The sequence below is a fragment of the Grampus griseus genome, assembly GCF_964374135.1.
Source record: "Grampus griseus genome assembly, chromosome: 7".
Taxonomy (NCBI): domain Eukaryota; kingdom Metazoa; phylum Chordata; class Mammalia; order Artiodactyla; family Delphinidae; genus Grampus; species Grampus griseus.
The window spans coordinates 8,834,822-8,856,691 of NC_139001.1; the positions used below are offsets into that span (position 1 = coordinate 8,834,822).

Sequence of the window (21,870 nt, forward strand, 5' to 3'; positions counted from 1 at the left end):
CTATTCTATGGATGTGTCACAACAGGTTTATTCACAGACCTGGGCAATTTCCTGTTTTGGATATTCCAAATAAAGTTGCTATGAACATTTATGTAGAAGTCTTTGTATGGACATGTATTTCTTGTTCTCTTGGGTAAATACCTAGGAGTGAAATGGCTAGATGTAAGTTTAGCTTTTCAAGAAACGGCCAAACTTTGTTCCAAAGTGGTTGTATTATCTTACTTTCCCACCAGCAGTTCCAGTTGCTCTGCATAACCACCAGCATTTGATATAGCCAGTATTTTCAATTTTAGCCATTCTGATAGGTGTGAAGTGGTATCTCATCATAGCTTTACTTTGCAATTTGCTAAGATTAATATCTTTTCAAGTGCTTATCTGAAATCTGTGTATCAGCTTTGGTGAACTGTATACTTAATCCTTTTTTTTTTTTTTTACTGGATTGTTTGTTTTCTTTTTTCACATATTCTCAATGTAACCTTTTATCAAATATATGCTTTGCAAAAATTTTCCTCAGTCTGTGACTTGTCTTTTCATGCTTTCAACAGTGTCTTCTGAAGAGTTGAAGGTTTTAGTGTTGGTGAATTCCAACTTATTATTTTTTTCTTTTATTGAGTATGCTTTTGGTGTCATATCTAAGAATTCTTTGCCTATCCCAAGGTCATGAAGATTTTTCTCCTGTTCTCTATAAGCTTTATAATTTTAGGTTTTACATTTAGTTGTGTGATCCATTTTGAATCAATTTGTGTATATGGTATGAGGCATGGGTCCAACATATTTTTTGCACGTGGCTATCAAATTGTTTCAGCACCAATTGTTGAAACTACTGTCCTTTCTCCACTGAATTGCATTCTCACCTTTGTCAAAAATTGTCCATACATGTGTAGGTTTCTTTCTGGATTCTCTATTCTGTTCTACTGATCTATTTGTCTATCTAATATGTCTTTATGTTGATATCACACTGCTTTGATTACTCCAGCTTTATAATTCTTGAAATCAGATGGTGTGAACCCTCCAACTTTTTGTTCCAAGCTGTTTTATTCTAGGTCTTTTGCATTTGCATATATATTTTAGAACCAACTTGTCAATTTCTATTAAAAAGTCCACTGGGATTACAATGAAGTTATAAATCATTTGGGAGGGAACTGACATTTTAACAATATTGAGTCTTCCAACCCATGAATAAAGTGTATCTCTCGCTTACTAAGGTCTTTCATTCTCTTAGCAATATTTTGTAGTTTTTAGTGTGCAGGTCTTTCATTTCTTTTGTCAGAGTATCTCTGTTTCATATTTTTTGATGCTATTCCAAATGATACTCTTAAATTTCAACTTTGGTTCTGTCATTTCTACTACAGAGAAATACAATTGCTCTTTGTATATCAATATTATAACCTGTAACCTTGCTAAACTCATACAGTAACTCAACTACGGTTTTTGTAGATTCCTTCATTTCTGAGTAGGTGATCATGTCATCAATACAGGTTTTTACTTCTTTCTTTCCATGCCTTTTATTTCCTTTTCTTGCCTGACTGCATAGTCTGCAATCTACAAGTACAAAGTTGAATAGAAGAGGTGAAAGTGGACATCCCTGTCTTATTAGTGATCTTAGAGATAAATGAGCCTTTTACCATTACGTATAATGCTACCTGTAGGATTTTTTTTAACATCTTTATTGGAGTATAATTGCTTTACAATGGTGTGTTAGTTTCTGCTTTATAACAAGTGAATTAGCTATACATATACATATATCCCCATATCACCTCCATCTTGCGCCTCCCTCCCACCCTCCCTATCCCATCCCTCTAGGTGGTCACAAAGCCCACAGCTGAACTCCCTGTGCTATGCACCTACTTCCCACTAGCTATTTTACATTTGGTAGTGTATGTATGTCCATGCCACTCTCTCACTTCATCCCAGCTTACCCTTCCCACTCCCGCTGTCCTCAAGTCCATTCTCTACCCATAGGGTTTTTATAGATGCCCTTTACTAGGTCAAGGAAGTTCTCTTCTATCCTAGTTTGCAGAGTTTTTATCAGGAATGCTAAAATTTGGTTTAGAATTTTTGCGTCTATGTCCATGAGGGATATTAGTCTGTTGTTTTCTTGTCATGTCTTTGATTTGGGTATCAGGATAATCGTGGACTCATAGAATGAGTTAAGAACTATTCCTCATAAATTTTCTGGAAAAGTTTGTGTAGAAATTGTGTTATATTTCCCTTAAATGTTTGGTAGAAATCTCTAGTGAAGCCATCTGTGCCTAGATTTTTCTTTGTGGGAAGATTAACTAAATTTTGAATTACTTTAATAGATACAGGGCTATTAAGGTTATCTATTTTTTTCTTGAGTGAGTTTGAGCCATTTGTGTCTTTCAAGGAATTTGCCTATTTCATCTAAGTTGTTAAATTTATTGGCAAGTAGTTGTTCATAATATTTCCTTATTACCCTTTTAATACCTGTAGAATCTGTAGTGATGTCAGCTCTCTTATTCCAGATATTGGCAATTGTTTTTATCTCCTGATGAGTCTTAGCTAGATTTTATCAATTTTATTCAACTTCTGATAGAACCAGTTTTGGTTTTATTTTTTGCTCTGGCTTTTATTTAACTAATTTCTGCTTTGATCTTTATTTATATCCTTTCTCCTTACTTTACAATTTGCTCTCCTTTTTCTACTTTCTTAAGGTAGAAGCTGAGACCTTTCTTCTTTTCTATCATATGCATTCAGTGCTATAAAATTTCTGAGTAATGCTTTAGCAACATCTCACTAGCTCTGCTATGTTTTTATTCCACTCAAATAACTTTGATCCATGAATTATTTGTAAGTATGATATTTAGTTTCCAAATATTTTGGAATATTTCCAAGGCTCTTTCTGTTATTGATGTCTAATTTAATTCCACTGTGATCACAGGTACATGTCACATACATTTAGCCTTTTACTAGCTGATTTTCTGCCTACTTCTATCAGTCATTGAGATTGGGGTACTGAAATCTCCAATTATAATTGTGGATTTGATGGTTTCATCTTCTTGTTTTATCAGTTTTTGCTTTATTTTGCTTTATTTTAAAGCTGTTATTAGGTGCATAAACATTTAAGATTGTTATGTCCCTTGGATTAACTGACCCCTATTTTATCATGAAATAACTATCCTGGATAATATTCTTTGCTCTGAAATCTATTTTTGTCTGATATTAATAGAGCCCCTCCAGTTTTCTTTTGACAAGTGTTAACATGGTATATCTTTCTCCATCCTTTTACTTGTAACCTAATTGTGTCATTGTCACTTTAAGTACATTTCTTGTAGGCACATATAGTTAGGATTTTTTCTCTTTTTTTTAACCATTTTTTAAAATCAAAATATAGTTCATTTACAAAGTTGTGTTAGTTTCAGGTGTACAGCAAAGTGATTCAGTTATACATATATATAATATTCTTTTTCAGATTCTTTTCCATTATAGGTTATTATAAGATATTGAATACAGTTCCCTGTGCTATACAGTAGGTTCCTGTTGTTTATCTGTTTTATATATAGTGATGTGTGTATGTTAATCCCAAACTCCTAATTTATCCCTGCTATACCCCCGCTTTGGTAACCATAAATTTATTTTCTATGTTTGTGAGTCTATTTCTGGTTTGTAAATAAATTCATTTACATCATTTTTTTTTTAGATTTCACGTAAGTGATATCATATGATATTTGTCTTTCTCTGACTTACTTCACTTAATATGATAATCTCTAGGTCCATCCAGATAGGACTTTTTTGTCCAACCTGACAATCTCTGCCTTTTAATTGGGGTGTTCAGACCATCTATACTTAATGTGATTATTGATATGGTACATTTGAGTTTATCATCTTGCTATTTGTTTTCCATTTGTTCCATCTGTTCCTTAAAGCCATTTTTCCCTTTTTCTGCCTTCTTTTGGTTTAATCAAATATTTTTAGTAATTATGTTGTATTTTCTCCTTTGGTATCTCATCTGTTTAGACCCTAGTACAGAGCTATACTTTCATCTGTACTGCATTTTATCAGTTACAATCATGTCCTTCCTCCAACTCCTGCCCCACTACCCCCAGCTCATTGACCCTTCTTTGGTGCCTGATTTAGTCACCTATAGAGTTTCCTATCCTTCTCCAATTTTTATCATTCACAAGCTCCGCTAATTAAACCTTTTAATTCTCCTCAGATAAATCAGTGACAATAAATGTTATTAAAAGTTTAAAGTTGGGGACAGTATCCTGCAACAGATCACCAAAACCCTGCCTAGGTGCTCAGAGTTATCCACTAATCAGATTCACTGGGTATAATTATTCATCCAATCAGGAAAAGTGTCCACTAAGCATCCTGAATTACAGGGGAAGATAATTAATAAACACAAAACTATATGGAAGATACTAGGACCAACAGGATAGATCTCTTGAGAAGGGTCATTTATCTCAATATTTCTGTGGGTGGTAGCACTACAAGGGAATGTGATACTTGGTCACCATCATAAAGTTCAGAAGACATCTGGCTGGGATACCCTCTTATTGGTCATAAACTCAACATACAAATTATTACAACATTCTCAGTAATACATGTTTTATCCTATTCAGTAGAATTAAGAGTTTAGAAGAGTTATCTTGACAGAACTATGTTAACTCTGTATTCCATTTTCAATAAATAAAAAATAATTATTGAGCTGTCTTTGGAAGGCTTATGTTCTAACAGAGGGAAGAACTAGTAAAAACAACAAAAAAAAAAATCATTAAGTATATTAAAGGTGTTAAGTGATACACAGAAAACCAGAGCAAGACCGGGGGAACAGGAATGCCGGGGACTAGGCTGCATTTTAAATAGGGGGTTGGGTGAAAAGTGACATTTAAGCAAAGACTTGAAGGCAATAAGGGAGTTAGCCAAGCAGAGAGTTGGAGAAAGAACATTCTAGGTAAAGGGGACAGCCCAATGCAAAAGCCATAAGGCAGGAGTGTGACTGAAGTACACAAGGAAAAGCAAGCCAATGTGGGGGGAATACTAGGAGAAGGGACCATTGAGGTCACAGGCCTGACTGACCAGGGCAAGGGTGGGCATTTATTTTTTGGTAAAAGCACCAGACAGGAAATATTTTAAGCTTTATAGGCCACATAAAGTCTCTGTTGCATAATCTTCTTTGCTTTTTAAACCAACCCTTTAGAAATGTAAAAACCATTCTTAGCTCATGAGCCTTACAAAAACAGGCCTAGGCAGGATTTGACCTGTAGAACTTAGTTCAGCCCTTGTAAGGATTCTGACTTTTACTCTAAGGGAAATATTATTTGACTCATGTTTTGAAAGAATCACTATGGTTGTGGAAAGGCAAGGGAGACCAGTTAGAAGAATACTACAGTAATCCGGAGCAAAGATAATGGTAGCTCAGACCCAGGTAGTGACTAAGAAAACGGGGTGAAGTGGTCATTAGAGTCTGGCTTTTTAACACCCCCCTTCCCCCCCGCAATAAAGTGGATGTATTTGCTCATGAATTGGATCTGGGAAGTGTGAAAGGAGTCATGGATGACTCAAGACTTTTGGCCTGAACAACTAGAAGGATGGCGTATCATTAACCATGATTGGAAAGACTGTGAGTGGATGTGTGAAATGTGTGTTTTGCTTCAAAACAAAGTAGAATTCATATTCCTTAAATTCCAGCACAACTCTGTAGCTACTGTATTAACTCTTCCACAACTTCAGAATCATTTTTTGTCAGGGTACAAAAAGATCCTGCTGTGATGTGAATGGAACTGCTTTAAGCTTAAAAATTAATTTGATAAGAAATGGCATCTTAACTATATTCCATCCAATAACATGGACCAAGTATTCTTTTGTACCTCTGAATAAGGTTTTATAGTTCTCTTCATATAGGTTCTGCATACTTCCTGATGAAAGTATTCCCAGACACCTTATTTTTTTGTTGTTGCTACTGTAAATAAAATACTTTTTAAAAAAAAATTACAATTTCTAGATCGTTTTGATGGTATTTAGGGAAGCTATGCATTTTGTATTTAGCTGCCCTAGTGAACTCTCATTTTCACACTGATTCTCTTGTGTTTTGTAAAGATATATGAATATCTCAACATTGTAATTTCCCCTCTTTATTTTAAATAGCTGTGTTTTTTATTTCTAAACTGTTTCTTTATGCGTTGCCTAGAATTTCCAGAACAACTCTAGATAAAAAGTCATAGCAAGCACCCTGGTTTTAATGGGACTACATTCAAGTTTTCAGTCTTAAGTATGATGTCGAAGTTGCTTTTCGTGGTTTTTAATTTAGAGGTTGTATTTTCATCTCTCCATTGTTTTCAGTTCTCATTCCCTCTTCACCATTTGCATTAGTGCTATTTCCTTCTGAATCTTGATAAGACAGTGAAATCAGAAAGTTCAGAGTTTTCCTCCCTATTTCTAATCTATTTCAGGAAAGTAATTTGCATTGATTGCTCCTCAATCTTCAGAGTTGTCCCCTTCCTTTGAAATAAAATTTATTTTTCATAAATTTAACTAATTTTCTTTGCTTTATTTAGCAGGAGGTCTATTCTTGCTTATGTTTAGAGCAAGAATTCTCAACCTCTGTGTTACCAAAAAAGGTTCCCTGAGACCCTTTCAAGGGGTCCATGAGGTCAAAACTGCTTTCATATCAATGTAAACACATAATTTGCCTTTTTCCACCGTTGCCATTTGCACTGATGGTGTTGACCTCTAGCTTAAGTCAAGGCAGTGACAACAAACTGTAGTAGTTATCGTTGTAGTTTTCATCATCACGCACTCAGCTTCAAAAAACTGTTTCACTTAAGAGTGTCATGAGAAAGCAGGAAAAAAATTCATTTTATTAAATTTTGACCTGAGTATACATACAACTTTTTAACACTTGGTGTGATAAATAGGAAGTACACATAAAGCACCTTCTGCCCCTTACTGAAGACTGCTTGTCTTGAAGAAAAGTACTTGTATGATAATGTTTGAGCTATGAGCTGAACAAACCATTTTCTTTATGGAACATCACTTTTCCTTGAAAGAAAAACTGACAAATTATTCCGGCTTGTATATTTGCAGACATTTTCTCAAAAATAAACAAAGTGAACCTGTATCCTTAAGGAAAACAACCAACGAACAGTATTTGTTGCCAGATTTGAATTTTGAAATTTGAATACAACATAAGTAAGTTTGACCACTTTCCAAAACTTATACTTTTCTGATGAGATCACAGTGGTGATATTTTAAAATGTGAATTTTTGATACTGAATAATGTGTCAACGTTTGGAAGATGTATGTAACTCAGTGATCCAATATTTTCTAAATGACCAGTGCATGTTACAAAGTCATGCATGGATAAAGGACCTTTTCAAAGTACTGAGTACGAAAAGTTCATTTATACAGTTTGAGTCTATTACAACCAAGAAACTATCAACTGTTGAATTTTGCTGTGGTATCAAAAAATATTCAAAATTATCTGAAAGGCTATTAAAATACTCCTCTCTTTTCCAATTATGCATCTGTATGAGGCCAGATTTTCTTCATATACTTCAACCAAAATAACATAACAGCCATCTTTAAAAGAAGTTAGTTTCATCATATTATTAACATTTATCTACATCTCTTACTAAGGTACGCAAGAAACTGTCTAGAATTTCCATGGAAGATCTAAAGTAAAATTGAATTATAGAAAATTTCACTAATTGTAGATTGCTTCCAGTGACAGAAAGATACAACTAAATAGCCTATAATTACAAATCTTAATCCCACGAGCGCGAAATTCCTTTCTTTATAAGAATACAGGTAAACCACAGTCTTAGACTTAAAAAGATGGTAGAAATTAAGCAGTTTAAGTGTCAACTCAAAACAAAAAACAACCTGCTAAAATAAAAGATAGGATGGAAAATCCTGTTCCAATCAAAACACTCATCCAGTGAATCATCAGGCATCCAGCCCATGGGAGACAGGTACTGTGGAGGGCACAGGTGGGCCAGAAATGACACATGGGTCAAAGAGCTCAAGGTCTAGTAAGGAAGAAAAAATATGACACAAATAAATTCATGTTGAAGATGGCAGCACTCCTGCCATTTCCAAAGGAGGTGGCCAAATGGTAGATTCATTTTAGAGTGTAAGGGTAAGGTCGGGAGAGGGAATATTCTGGGAAGCCATACGGGAAAAAGAAATGAATTGGGTGGTTCTGAAAAATGAATGGGGGCTGAGGGGAAAATGGTGCAGGGGTGAAAACAAGACAAAGACAGTATGGCTAATTGTTTGCTATTAATTGCTTTCAATGAACAGAGACAAGCTGAGATTGTTAGAGCATACAGAAAAAGGGAGAAAGGGGTTGAAATTCACCTAGAGAAGCACAGGCCAGGTCACAAAGGGTCTCGTGTACTATGTGAGAAGGCTGAACTGAAGGTTTAAAGCAGGGGAGATATTTCAGAAAGAGCCCTAAAGAGGCTACTGCTAAGGTCCATAAAAAAGGTCATGAGGATTTTCGTGAAGTAGGAATGGAAGTTGGGATCAATTCATAAACCCCTTAGGAAGTAGGGGTTCATACTATTTATTGAAAGATGATTATTTTTGGGGGGGGGACAGATTGGTATGAAAGTCAGGTTTTGGCCTGTGGTGACTGGGTAGAAGAAGATACTTGTCATGGATACAGAGAACACAAAAAGAAAATCAGGAGAGGTTATCTCCCTAAGAGGACTACCCGTGGAAACACTGATTTCAGAAATGAGATAAACTATATCAACAATGAAAAAAAAACCCCGAAATTTAAATAGAATTGCAAACCTCAAATGAAAAACTGAGAAAAAAGTCAAAAATGTATTTGTTAGATGGCAGTACAGGAGAAAACACGTGGTGTTTAAGCACCAGCAAATGCCACTTTAGGACTAAATTTTAAAAACCCCAAATAAACCCAAATTGAGATTTACTGATTTTTAGAAATCACCTCATAACTTGTCTTACATTTGCTCCTAATCAAAAGATTAAAAATATAAAATAAAGCCAAACACACACCTTTTCCGCTTTTTTGTCAGAGATGTCTTGCTTTTCCAGCACGGCCATGCTCTCCTTCAGGTTCTTCACGATGTCTGCAGGAGATTTGTGAGATTTTCCAAATGGGAACGGCATGGCGGCAGCGACCGGCGCCTCACTGCGCTCTGCCTGCTTCACCTGGGGACACAGCACATGGTACAAGAGAGAAAAAGTGAGGTGGATAGAAGACATACTTTCTAAACCCTAATCTGAGAAGAAAAACAGTGTTTGAGAAAGTTACTTTATATCGCTTTCAAAATCAGTACTAGGAAACCCACAAATATATAAGAAATGATAATAAAATTACAGAACACTTTGTACTTTTCAAAATACCTTTTTAATCCCCTGCTCTCCTAACCACCCATTTGAGGAGGAACATGATGGTGCTGATGATGGAGGGTAACTAGCACCGCCAGGCTCCCTATTAAGCAATTGAATCCATCATCTATGGGATCTTTTCAAACAATTCCCCGAGGACATTAATTCTACTCCCATTTACAGGTAACATTGAATGAGTTGAATAACATTAAGAAACTGCCTCAAGGTACTAAGGGGTAAAACCAGCTCAGGTCTGTCTTGATCCAAAGCGTCCTTAATCACCACACTATACCTCCAATTAATAGATATCTCTGTTTCACAGTTGAGGAAACTGAGGTAAAAAGTTAGGCAAGGAGCTTAGCCAAAAAGCACTAGCAACAGACCCACTCTCTAGGTCTCTCCAGATGCGCCTTTTCCAGTGTTCATGCTGATGCTGCTTCCTCAGCATCCTGTGGGTACACCCTTCCTCCTCTTCAGTCAATCCTATGGTCTCAGGGCTGGAGAGAACCTTGGACAGAGCCTTGGACATATCTCCCATCAGATCCTCAAATTCTTTAAGTGACGGTTTCAACGTGTACTTTTTCTGCCTGGATATGACTATATCCCATGAAGGAACTCACTGCACAAATTCTGGGGACAATGAACTTCTGGAAGTTCTTAAAATTTTGCAGGTAGCAGAAAACAACATTTCAACCACATAAACCACAATATTACATCATGCAAAAGGAGGACATCAACTATTCCAAAAGGTCACCATGAAAAAACAAAGTTAACAAGATAAGCAATGAAAGTAACTTTGGAACATGTCAGAAGTTACAATTTCTTTCACTAAATAAACTAAAATAATTTACACTCACAGGCATTAAACAATCTCATATAAGATACCAAAAGACAACACTTTTCCGAAGAACCTTATAGATCACTTAGATGAGTGATTTTCAAACTGTGAGTTCCAAACTCCTATATTTCACCATCCCTGGCACCCACTGCCCACCTCTGCCAAAGTGGGGAGAGGTGGGTCTCAGATACCTCAACCCTACTTTGGTTTTTTTCCCCCATCAACATAAAATATCTCTGTTGAACAGCATCATAACACTTCCTTTGACCTATGCCTAAGACTTCACTGGAAGAAAGTATTGGAATGCTTTTTCTCTAAAGTATGAGATACAGTGAACTGCATATCTGTTTACAAATAAACATTTAGGGGAAAAGAACGTGCAAATGAATGCTAACAAGAAGCTTACAACTAAATCATGAACAAGTATGTTATTTCTTGACATGCTTTGATATGATGTTTTGACCAATCTCTATACCCAAATATCACCTATATAGTTCACCTTCTGTCAGCTTATAAATCCTCTTTTGATCACATTAAAACCACATCTTCATTAACCAAAGGGAAATGTCCTCAAACACAGGTTCTAAATTTACTTCCAAATATTTTTTCTATGACAAGAAGTTTGGATCAACTACAGGTGGCTGTTACATTTTTCTCTCTGATTACCTGGCAAGATGGGACCCAAATTCTGGATCATTCTTTTCCATTACTTTTTTCTTTTTATTTATTTATTTATTTAAAATTATTTTATTTTTTTTGAAGAAGGGTAGGGGGCAATGCAGCCTGCTTCTCTATAAACAGAGTGGATTCACACTCACGATAAGTCCTATGAAACCATAATCTTCCCTGTTTGTACTCCACAAATAATAGCAGTGATCTATAAGTCAATGCTGGGTAAAAGGTGGGAATGTTTAATGGAATTTTGCAGGAAATGTTAGGGTGCCATGCAACAGAGATATTTTCAGCTCTGACTCAACAGCGGAAGAAGTGACTTCTCAGGGCAAAGGGGGTTTTAAAAAGTCCTACCAAAAAAAAAAAAGTCCTACCACACACCAAATATTGGTCCACAGCAAAAAGAGTACAGCTGCAGAAGAGAATACATATATAAAATGCTTTTGTTGAGGGAAAGGGGAAGCATGACACAATCATTCCTCTTAATTAATACACTGGGCAGTCAAGATTCTACAGAACATATAAACTAATAAAACTATACTTTGGGTTTCCCTGGTGGCGCAGTGGTTGAGAGTCCGCCTGCTGATGCAGGGGACGCAGGTTCGTGCCCCGGTCCGGGAAGATCCCATATGCCGCAGAGCGGCTGGGCCCGTGAGCCGTGGCCACTGAGCCTGCGCGTCCGGAGCCTGTGCTCCACAAAGGAAGAGGCCACAGAAGTGAGAGTCCCGCATACCACAAAAAAAAAAAAAAGTATAAATAAAAACTATATCATATAGTTCTTACTTTAAAGCCTGAGTGCAATAATTAAACAAATCCTTTTATTTCTTTCATTTACGTCCTCAAATCCACCAATTCTTGATCAACACAACTAAGACAGATTTGGGGGGTCAAAAACAAGGAAATAATACCCCTTAAAACTTCTGCATTAGAATTTCTTATGTCTAAGTTTGCTTTGCATTAAGCTTATGCTAATGTATGCCACTCAGCGTTCCAACTTTTTAAATAATTAATTGAAAACATAGAAAAGTTTAAAATTCATGAATGGCTGCTAAGTGATGACCAAGTAGGTAGCCAATACATGTGCCTAGAACATTGATTGCTAAAAGGCTGAGAAATGCGTTAAGAAATAAAAGTTTTAATAAACATGTTAGATTAATATGCACAGAGCTACTAAGTATTTATCGTGTTCCTGACTTTAATAAAGAAAACAAAAGCAGCTATTGAGGCAAATGTTATAATATGGTGAAATCATGGATGTGTCATATAAGCATGTTCATTAAAGATGGGGAGAAAGATCCCAAAACAATTGATCAAAAGAGGGAGTACCTCTGGGGAGCAGGAAGAGAGTGGGCAACTGGTATTTTTTCTTATAAGCTCTTTTTGTAACTATTTGCGTCCTTCAATTTCACATGTATAATTTGATAAACATAAAACTAAGTGTAGGGCTTCCCTGGCGGCACAGTGATTGGGAGTCTGCCTGCCGATGCAGGGGACACGGGTTTGTGCCCCGGTCCAGGAAGACCCCACATGCTTGCGTACCGCAAAAAAAAAAAAAAAAAAAAAACTAAGTGTAAAGAAATCAATGAATAATATAAAACAATCTATCCTTAATACATAAAAAGTACTATTCATAAAACACTTCCATGGAAGGCTGAATGACACAGAAAAGTAAGGCTGCCAATTTACTAATCTTACTCATCTCCAAAGTCAGAGCCAATAAAACCAGCAAACTTTGATCATGATCTATAAGTAAGAAAGCTATTTAATGTTACACACACGTGCATGTGCACACACACACACACAGCTAAAAAAAAATATGGATGACTAACCTAGATCTCATGAATCACTAAGTTTAGAGACAATAAAGAACAACCTGAAATCCACACGAAGATTTGGAACCACATACAAACTTAGTTTAAGGGTTGAACATGAAGCTTCAGTCTCCTTACTTCAGTCCTTACAAGTAATAGAAGTGAATCCCTTCACAGAATAACTCCTGACCTTCCAACAGTGCTCAAATGATAGCAAAGGCACCACTGAGAGTGAACTCTCCAGCCCACACTGCTTTCTCCCAGGAGTGGAGACGGTGCCTTGAAAGGGGCCTGGTCCACCATCAAGCAGAACTATTCACAGGGTTCTGTCTCCTTGAAGGATGTGAAACACCCAGGTACATGTCTGAGTTTTGGAACTGACAATCCCAAGAGTATGAAGATGCCAAAGCTGGAAGTAGCAATGGTTAAACAAAGGATAAGATGGTTACAAGACACTTTTCACCTGCCTGACTCTCATTTCCCACTTTCTTCCTTTGTCATACGTGTTTGAGAGAATTCTAGGGAACAATAACAGCAAGAGTTCATTGAGTAAGGCCCTTCAATAACTTTTCATTGCCCTTATGGTAAAATCCAAATTCCCTACCATAGCTTTACCCATCTCCAACTCGCACAGCCCACAGAGGCTCGCACAGAGGTCCAGCCACGCTGAGGTCCTTTCTGTTCCCTAAATATGCCAACTACCTCTAAGCCAGAGTACCACAAACTTGCAAGTATGGTAAAAATCTTAATTTTTAAATCTAAATGGATATATGGGTTTTCACTGCCACTCAACTATTCTGTACATTCAAATTTCTTCTTAAACTATGTTTTGCCTAAACTATGTTTCAGACATAACTAGAGTTCATGAAGGAAATGGACAGAAATACGTACTATAATTGAAAAAATTCATTTAGTTTTCAAATACTCACTTCCCCATCCCTTCAAAAAAAAAATTGGTTCATAATAAACCTCAGTAGGAGTCCTTGGGCTGAGTCAAAACTACCAATGCCACTGGCAGAACGCCAGCCACTGTCCGCATTTAGAGGGCTGTGGAAACCCGTGCCTACCATCTCGCACACTGGCGGTAAGCGTGCTCCTGATAGTTTATTAGTGGTGTATGCCTGAATCCCAAAGGTAAAGAAGAGTTAGAGGGGAAATATAACTTGAAAATTGGGAGGAGGGAGGCCAGGGTGGGGAATAATTTAGCATGCTTTTAAACTAAATATTTATGAAATAACATGCTAAATCTGCATGAAAGGGATTTGCAGGAACATTTAGCACTGTTACACCCCTTAGGTTTCACGCATTTGTTTTTCTGTCTTTCCAAATGCTCTTTCTTTCTGCCTTTAACTTAATGACTCATCTTTTTTCCAATGGTGATGTACTTTAAGGTTCTATCTTGGCTGTCTTCTTACCCTATATTCTGTGAGTGATCTCATCTACCCACGTTTTCAACAACCTGAAATCTACCTCCAGCCCCGACCAATCAGCCTACATTTCTAACTACTGCTCCCGAAAGATGTCCTCAAGGCAACTCAAACCTCATCCCCAAGTCCCGCTTATTTTTCTAAATTCCCCTTCACAGTGAACGGATCCATTGTTCACCCAATCACAAAACCTGGTCACCATAGCAGACTCTTTCCACTCATTAACTCTTCCATATAATCAGTTCACAATTTCAGTAAATTCTGTTTTCTAAATCTCTCTGTCCCTACAGACATCAAGTGTAGACCCTCGCTATTCTCCACAAAGGGCAGTGGTTGTCAATGGGGCCAATATCACCCCTAGGAGATGTTCTTGAAAATTTGGCCACCACGATGACTGGGACATTTACTGACCCACTGAAATCACTTTAAAAAGGTGGGTGGGGTTGCTTTTTGTGCCACTGTTCACATAAGCACAGTCCTTAGCTAGCTTCTATATCCTTGGGGTAGGGAGGAGAGGGCTAGGCTGGGAGTCAGAATAAATGAAGTTTTTCTATCTACTCCTGCATCTATGTCCATCACTGAGTGTTAAACTTCTAGCTTTTAAAAAATGGTTATACTATTCATCATGCAAAATTCAAACATTAAAGGACTACTCAAGGTAGAAAGTGAAAATCACCTGCAAAGCCTATAGGGACAGCTAGTATTAACAGTTTGATATATATTTTTCTTTTTGTTACTTGCTCTATATTTGTGGTCTTTCACATGGCGACTCGACTCTTCTCTAAAACAGATGGAGACCAGATGATAGCAGAAATGGTCACCTCCATCTTACAAAGCACAAAAACTTCAAGTCACTGGTCTGTTAGGTTAATACTCCTCAGAGTACAAAGCTCCATACCAAGAAACCGCTGGAGAACATACAGAACACCCACTGGGAAACTAGAAGGGTAACACCATTAGCTAGGACTGTTAGGCACTGACCTTCTTAGGCAATCTGACTGCTTTGGGCTCATGCAACATACCCCTAAATGCAGCTAACTCTAGTCACCTATGTACTGATAAATATTGAAAAGTAGTCAAATAGTCCATAAGCCACTAATTAGGACATTCATTCATTCAAGTACCAACCGTGCACTCACTATGTACCATACAAACTTAAGGCACCAAGAGTGGCTGCTCTCAAGAAGACAACATTCTGGCATATATGGATGTGGGTGTATATGTTTTAAGACAATACAGAAAAGCTCCTGAATGACAACACATTCCTAAACAGTTGAGTTCACAGGACTCTGTGCTAACATATATGTTACATCTGACTCATAAACTTGGTGGTCAAATGCCAAAACTGCAAACAAAAAACCCCACATACAATAATAAGACTGTTGCAGAGGACTATCAAGGTACTTAATTAAGCAGTCATGGAAAGTGTGAAATGTCGTAAACATTTGAATCCATTTTTTAGATAGCTGGCTCTGAGACCTAAATCCCCTGCTTCTAGGGTTAATGTTACTTGATTCAGATAAATATTAAATATCTACAACATGCTAGATCTTGTGTTAGGTGCTAGACTACCCATATAGTAAGGTAGGGCAATTATATAAGGCACAGTAGTTAATTACATGGGCTTTAAAGATAACCCGGGTTCAAATCCTGGCTTCACCATGCCTTAGCTGACTTAGACTTTTCCAAGCCCCCTTTCCTCATCTCTAAAATGGGAGAAACAATAGCAACCTAACAACTTGGTATAAGAATTGCATGTGTTTCAAGTGTTTAGAACAGCATCTGCATATGGTAAAATTTGAATAAACAGCAGTTAAGCATAATTACATGGTTTTTTTTTTCCTTCTAAAATCTGATTCATGACTACTGTTTCCAAGGCCAAAATGGGTTTTAAAAAAGGTATCCAGGGCTTCCCTGGTGGTGCAGTGGTTGAGAGTCCGCCTGCCGATGCAGGGGACACGGGTTCGTGCCCCGGTCTGGGAGGATCCCACATGCCATGAAGTGGCTGAGCCCGTGAGCCATGGCCGCTGGGCCTGCGCCTCCGGAGTCTATGCTCCGCAACGCGAGAGGCCACAACAGTGAGAGGCCCGCGTACCGCAAAAAAAAAAAAAAAAAAAAAAAAAAGGTATCCACACAGACTGTATAGCAATATAAGATGAGTGATCTTATCCTTTTAAAACCTGCATCTAAAAGTTTTGATTCAGTTTTTGGAAGGATAGGCTACATGCCCTTCTAAGCTGCAAATAAGATGCAATGACTCAGCTCCATTAAAATAAACCATGGATAGCTTTAAGAAGCAACTGGACCTTTGGTTAATTACCAAAGCTACCATATACAAAGCTCATCATCAACTATGTCAAAACCAAAATTAAGTGTTCAAGAGCATACAAGACGACCTGTAAAGTGTCCTTTGCAATTAATGTATCTTGATCAGACTTTCAGGGGCCAATGATGTGCAACACTGGATACTATGCAGGAGTTAGACTGACATTTTTTTATAGCCTAGATGGTAAATCAGATGGTTGCCATGGTGGTAATAGTAGCAATATTTTAAATAATGTAAGATCTCTCCTACAGTACTACACTTCACAGTTTACAAAGCCCCGTCACTTCTCTGTTTAATCCCTCCCCCAATGACCTCTCACTTCATTCAGAATAAAATCCACACTCCTGACCAAGGCCTGCAAGGCTCCTTGTGATCTACTGCTCTCTGTCCTCATCTCTTACACTCGAGGCTTTAGCCACACTGCCTGGCTTGACATTCCTGGGCCCGGCCTAAGTACATTCCCCATACTGTTCATGGAGAGTTCTTCGCTCAGATCACTATGGCTCTCTCCCTCATTTTACTCACAGGGCCTTCCCTGACCAATGTTTCCAAAAGAGCACCTTTCTCCTAATCTCATCTCCTTATCCCGCTTCATTGCTCTTCCAGTACTTGTCACCATTACCTGACATATATGTCCCAGGAAAAGGACTCTGTTTGTTTCACTCATTCATTGTTGTATACCCAGACCCTGGAACAGTGTCTAGAACATACTTGTAGAATATCTGTAGAACAAGCAAACTATCTTTTGATTCTCAAGGAAAGAGTAGAACTCCTTTGATTCATTACTAAGTTTTATTTTTTTTTTCTATTCTATAGATGAGTAAACTAAGGCACAAAGATATTGAATAATTTGTTCAAACACCATGAAGCTAGTTAGTAAGGTGGAAGAGAAAGGACTTCCAAGGTTTTGACTCCAACTCTTAATGCACCATCTATCAGATTAACCAGTGTCTTTCATATGACAATGAATATGTTCACTATGTATCAGGAGACTTAAAAATGCTTCTCTCTTAAACCTGCTTCTCTTAGATTTATGTACCAAGATGGCAGCTGAATCATTACTTAAGACAGTTGAAAAAAAGGGAAAAAGCCCCAGGAAATATAATTGAACATTGTGAACTCATTTAAAAATCAATTCTTCTGAAGATTTCTACTGACGTGAAAAAATGCCCACAATTCCTTTTAACTGAAAACACTTTAGATACAAAGGTGCATATATATATTTATATGCACCACATATACATATGAGTGTATATATGTATATAAAATAGTCATGTGTTCTATATATGCAAACACATATGTTGACTAAGAGAAAAAAAATCAGAGGTTAATAATGGGTAGTGAGAATGTGTGTTCCATATTAAATTTTTCTTAATGTTAAATATTTACAATGTACATGTACAGTTTTTTCCTGATTATAAAAGTGCTATTAAAAAAAATTAGTACAAGATCATTCCCAATAAAAGGAACCAGGGCTCCATGAAGGAGCAGGAAAATATATAAGATGAGCCGAGCCTAGGGCATGTTACCTCAGAAAGCAAAGATGGATGAGGTCCTGCCAAAAAAGACACAGGAGCCAATCTGAAAGGCTCCCACAGGCCTAAGATGGTACAATTTTGGCATAAAAAAGAAAAATTATTGCAATGAATTGACATGCAAATTAAAATTTGCATATATATTATGTTATGTATTTAATAGTAGTACAAGTAACAATAATACAGTTAATATAAAACATTAAAACCCATGAAAATTATAATACTAAAAAAGAAAATTCATTCGTCATCTTAGAGTTTGTGAGAACTCAATACCCCCCAAACTGGTAAATAAAAGAAAGGGAATGGCACATTTATCCTGTCTTTACTGCGTAGCCTGTATTTGAGGGTAACCAAATAGTTGAAAGGGAAAGTTTTTTTATAGAAGATTCATATAGTTAATAAATGTAGAAAGAAAAGTAGAAAATTATCATTTTGTAATCCTTGATGAAATAAGGGATCTAGGCAACAATTATCAACAGCCATTAAAATCACAGGTGAAAGGTTGATGGAGAACTTCATAGTAGATAACTGGAGCTGATAACTTGGAACACTGATCTATCATTAAAAATAGGAAAATCAGACATCAATGTGTCTCATGATAGGATGCAATAGGAAGTAGAAAGGTCCATCTATAAAAATATTTGATCTCCTTTCCTCCACTTAAAAAAAAAAACTGAAGCTAATCAAGTTCCTAAACCTATCAGTCTATAGGAAACACGGGAGATGAAGGAACAAGTTAAACATCACATGGAATCACCAAGTCAAACCCAGAACAAGGGCCCCTCGACAAGACGAATATTGGGTTTCTGCAGCAAATCAAATAGCATTAACAGAGCGGGGGAGGAAAGGCAGTGGAGAATGTTAAGTAATAAAAGAAACTCACTAGACATAGTCAAATATATGGCTCTTCTCTGGAGCCTGATTCAAATAAACAAACTATACAAAAGATACTTGGGCAAGTCAGGAAAATTATACTGGGTAGGATAATTAAGAAATTACTGTTAATTTTGTTAGGTATTATAATATAGTAGATATGTAAAAAATATCCTTATCAATTAGGCATACATACTGAAATACAGGTGATTTGGGATTTGCTTCAAAATACTACAGTACCACCCCTCCCTAACAGTAAGGTGGGGGGGGATAGATGAAACAAGGTGAGCAAAATATTAGTAACTGTTGGAGCTAGAACTTCATTATACTAGATTATTTGAATATACTTGAACATTTTCATAATTTTTAAAAATCAGTAATAGAGAACATTTTTTACTCTAAAGAATTGTTATGCTTCTTGTAATTGGTATGCCCATTGTGCTTTGCTTTTGCTTTTTTCCCCTTTATTTGCCTAAACGGTCAAAGTTAAATTTATGTATAACTGCAAAGTGATCACCTTAAACCATGTTTCTCACATAAAAACAACCCTTTCTCCTCTATAGTCTCACAGCTCTTACTTAACTGTTCCAATGTATATGTGTTGTCATTCTGTCCACTGTAATTCAACAAACTAACTTATCTGCTGATGGCACAGGAAAAGAATATCTACAGAGGAAATAGGTACACACAGGCAATGCCTTCAATAGCTGACTTATAGTGCCCCTCCCTGAAATTCTTGGAAAACTACAGCAATGCCAGCATGAGTATCCCCGCCTTGGGAATGCCCCCCTTTTCTCTACTTGTTCAAAATCCTGCCCATGTCTAATTCCACTTTTAAATAACAGCTCCTCCATGAAGACCCCCACAGTAATCTTCCTCCTCACTCCTGAGCTTTCAAAACCTCGATTATAGTGTGCTTTTATTATTTACATATGTATCACCCTCAATGAGTCAGGAAGCCCCAAAACTGAATGTGGCAAAACTGAACACCAGCCAACATGTTACATTCTCATAACATTTGGCATATTGCTTTGCATTAAGACTCCAGACACATGTATTGAGTGGAACTGAAAAACAGTTCTCAAAACAAAGAAGGCCACAGAAACGATTGATACATGAACAACCAGGAGTTAACCAGAAAGTTTTAATCTGAAACCCAGCCAGAACAGGGTTAGGGGCCACCACCTAGATGGTCTTGGAGGATAAGTGAGCAGGAAATCTAGGTAAGCACCTATAATCTAGCTATTGCTATGTACAAAGTTGGACCCACACCTGCTCACTTAACTGTTCCAATCTATAAGTTGCCACCTGTATGTTGTTTGTGCCATGAATATAAACATGGAAAAATTCTGACTAAAGTGTAATAGATTCATGTAATTAACCAAGATGAAATACTGAAAGGGTGGATCTGGGTTCCCAAGACTGTGGCACAATTTGTAGAACCATCCTGTTTTGGATCTTCACAACTTTTTTGCATTGACTTTTTATTAATGTTATATTAGAATGAACTTAATTGACTGATCACTTGGGCATTATATTGTGATGTGTATTCTCTAAATCCAACACTTTCTATCCATGAAACTACCCCTTCCCACTTTCCCCAATTTCTATGGTAAATACTTGCTGTACGTCTTCAGATTCACATAAAAGGTCCGTCCTGAGATCCCATGTTGAACGTCTGCATCAGAATTCAAGGCAAGTCTTTTGACTTCAAATTCTCTTTGTATTTATTTGTCCTATCATCTTACAAACAGATCAAGTATCACAAAATGTACAACATGGAAGTATGACTTAATTATCAAAAAGTAATCAGAAATAAATGTTCACTAAGTGTCTTTTTAAAAATATTGATCTTTAAATTCTGATCAAATAGACAAAAGGCAATTTCTAAGATTATTATGAGTTAAATAAATATGAAAAGGATACCCTTGACTGTCCCCTCCCCCCCGAAAAAACCCCCCACAGTATCAAAAAACAAAAATTGGCCCACATCTCTGTTCCATATGCTTTGGAGAGGACTTTTATTTCTCATCGTTGACAACCCACGTTCCTTTTTTCTATTAAATAACAAGTGCATTGCATAGAGAGCTAGGAACTACCTTCCAGTTCCAACTAAAATCTCCCAAACACATGTATAGGTCTGAGTGACCACGAACTTCTCCAGCCACTCATCTTTTGGGAAAATGTCATATTAACTAAAACAAATCTCCTTTAGGCATATGCCTAATACTTTTTCCCAGATCACTTTTTAAAAAGAGAGATTGTTGGAAACCTCAAATCTCTAACATTTTCAGAATTTAGAAGTGTAGGTTAGGGTAGACTATTCTTGGTGGAACTTTCTCCATGACCCTAAAGCTAAATGCACCAATTACATACATCACATCATACGGACCATTAATTCTGTTTTTTGTTGTTGTTTTTATTGTTTTTGGTCATCAAAAGTAGTAAATAATCACTAGGTGAATCAATCTTTAATAGTATTCCCATAAATTTAAATTTCTAGAAAAAATTCCTATTTTAAATTAATAGCTTTTGTTATGTATGAATTACAGATCAAGAACTTAATGAAATGGGCTTAGTAAATACAATGTTTAGAAATAATTTCACTTTTGTGTTCTTCTAATAGGCTTTCTATTAACCCTTGAAAGTTTCTTTTACTCACACTAAACATGCGAATGTCAAATTATGAATGTTTATGAAATATGCTCTAATGATAAAGTTCATTCTTTATTTGAACAACAAAGCAAGAGACACCTGTTTATAGGAGAGAGCTTTGCTTCAGACAAAGTAATTTTTAGACAAAAGTAGTTTTACAAGGATTTTTTTAAAGCACCAGCTCTTGTTAAAAAAAAAATCTGTGTATTAATTTTACAAACAGGAATCTCACGTTAAGCCTCAAACACTTTTTAAGAGAACCATACTACTAGTGTCAAGTTTTACTGTGGTAATTTCAGTGTATCATGCAGTCATTAAGGATTTCCAAGACTAAAATTATGATAATTAAGTACAACAGAATACTTCAAGCTACCTTAGATCCTGTCTGGAACAGGGCAGGGCA

At 36.7% G+C, this 21,870-nt stretch overlaps 1 protein-coding gene across 1 annotated transcript in view; it reads right to left on the reverse strand.

Annotated features, from left to right (window-relative positions):
• Window positions 1-21,870, reverse strand: part of CAB39 (calcium binding protein 39) — an 86,767-nt gene that overhangs the window by 41,841 nt on the left and 23,056 nt on the right. Inside the window, exon 2 of the mRNA XM_082658831.1 lies at window positions 8,995-9,150. Coding sequence (XP_082514957.1) covers window positions 8,995-9,108 — 114 coding nt within the window. The 5' untranslated portion in view covers window positions 9,109-9,150. The remainder of the gene's footprint in view (window positions 1-8,994; window positions 9,151-21,870) is intronic.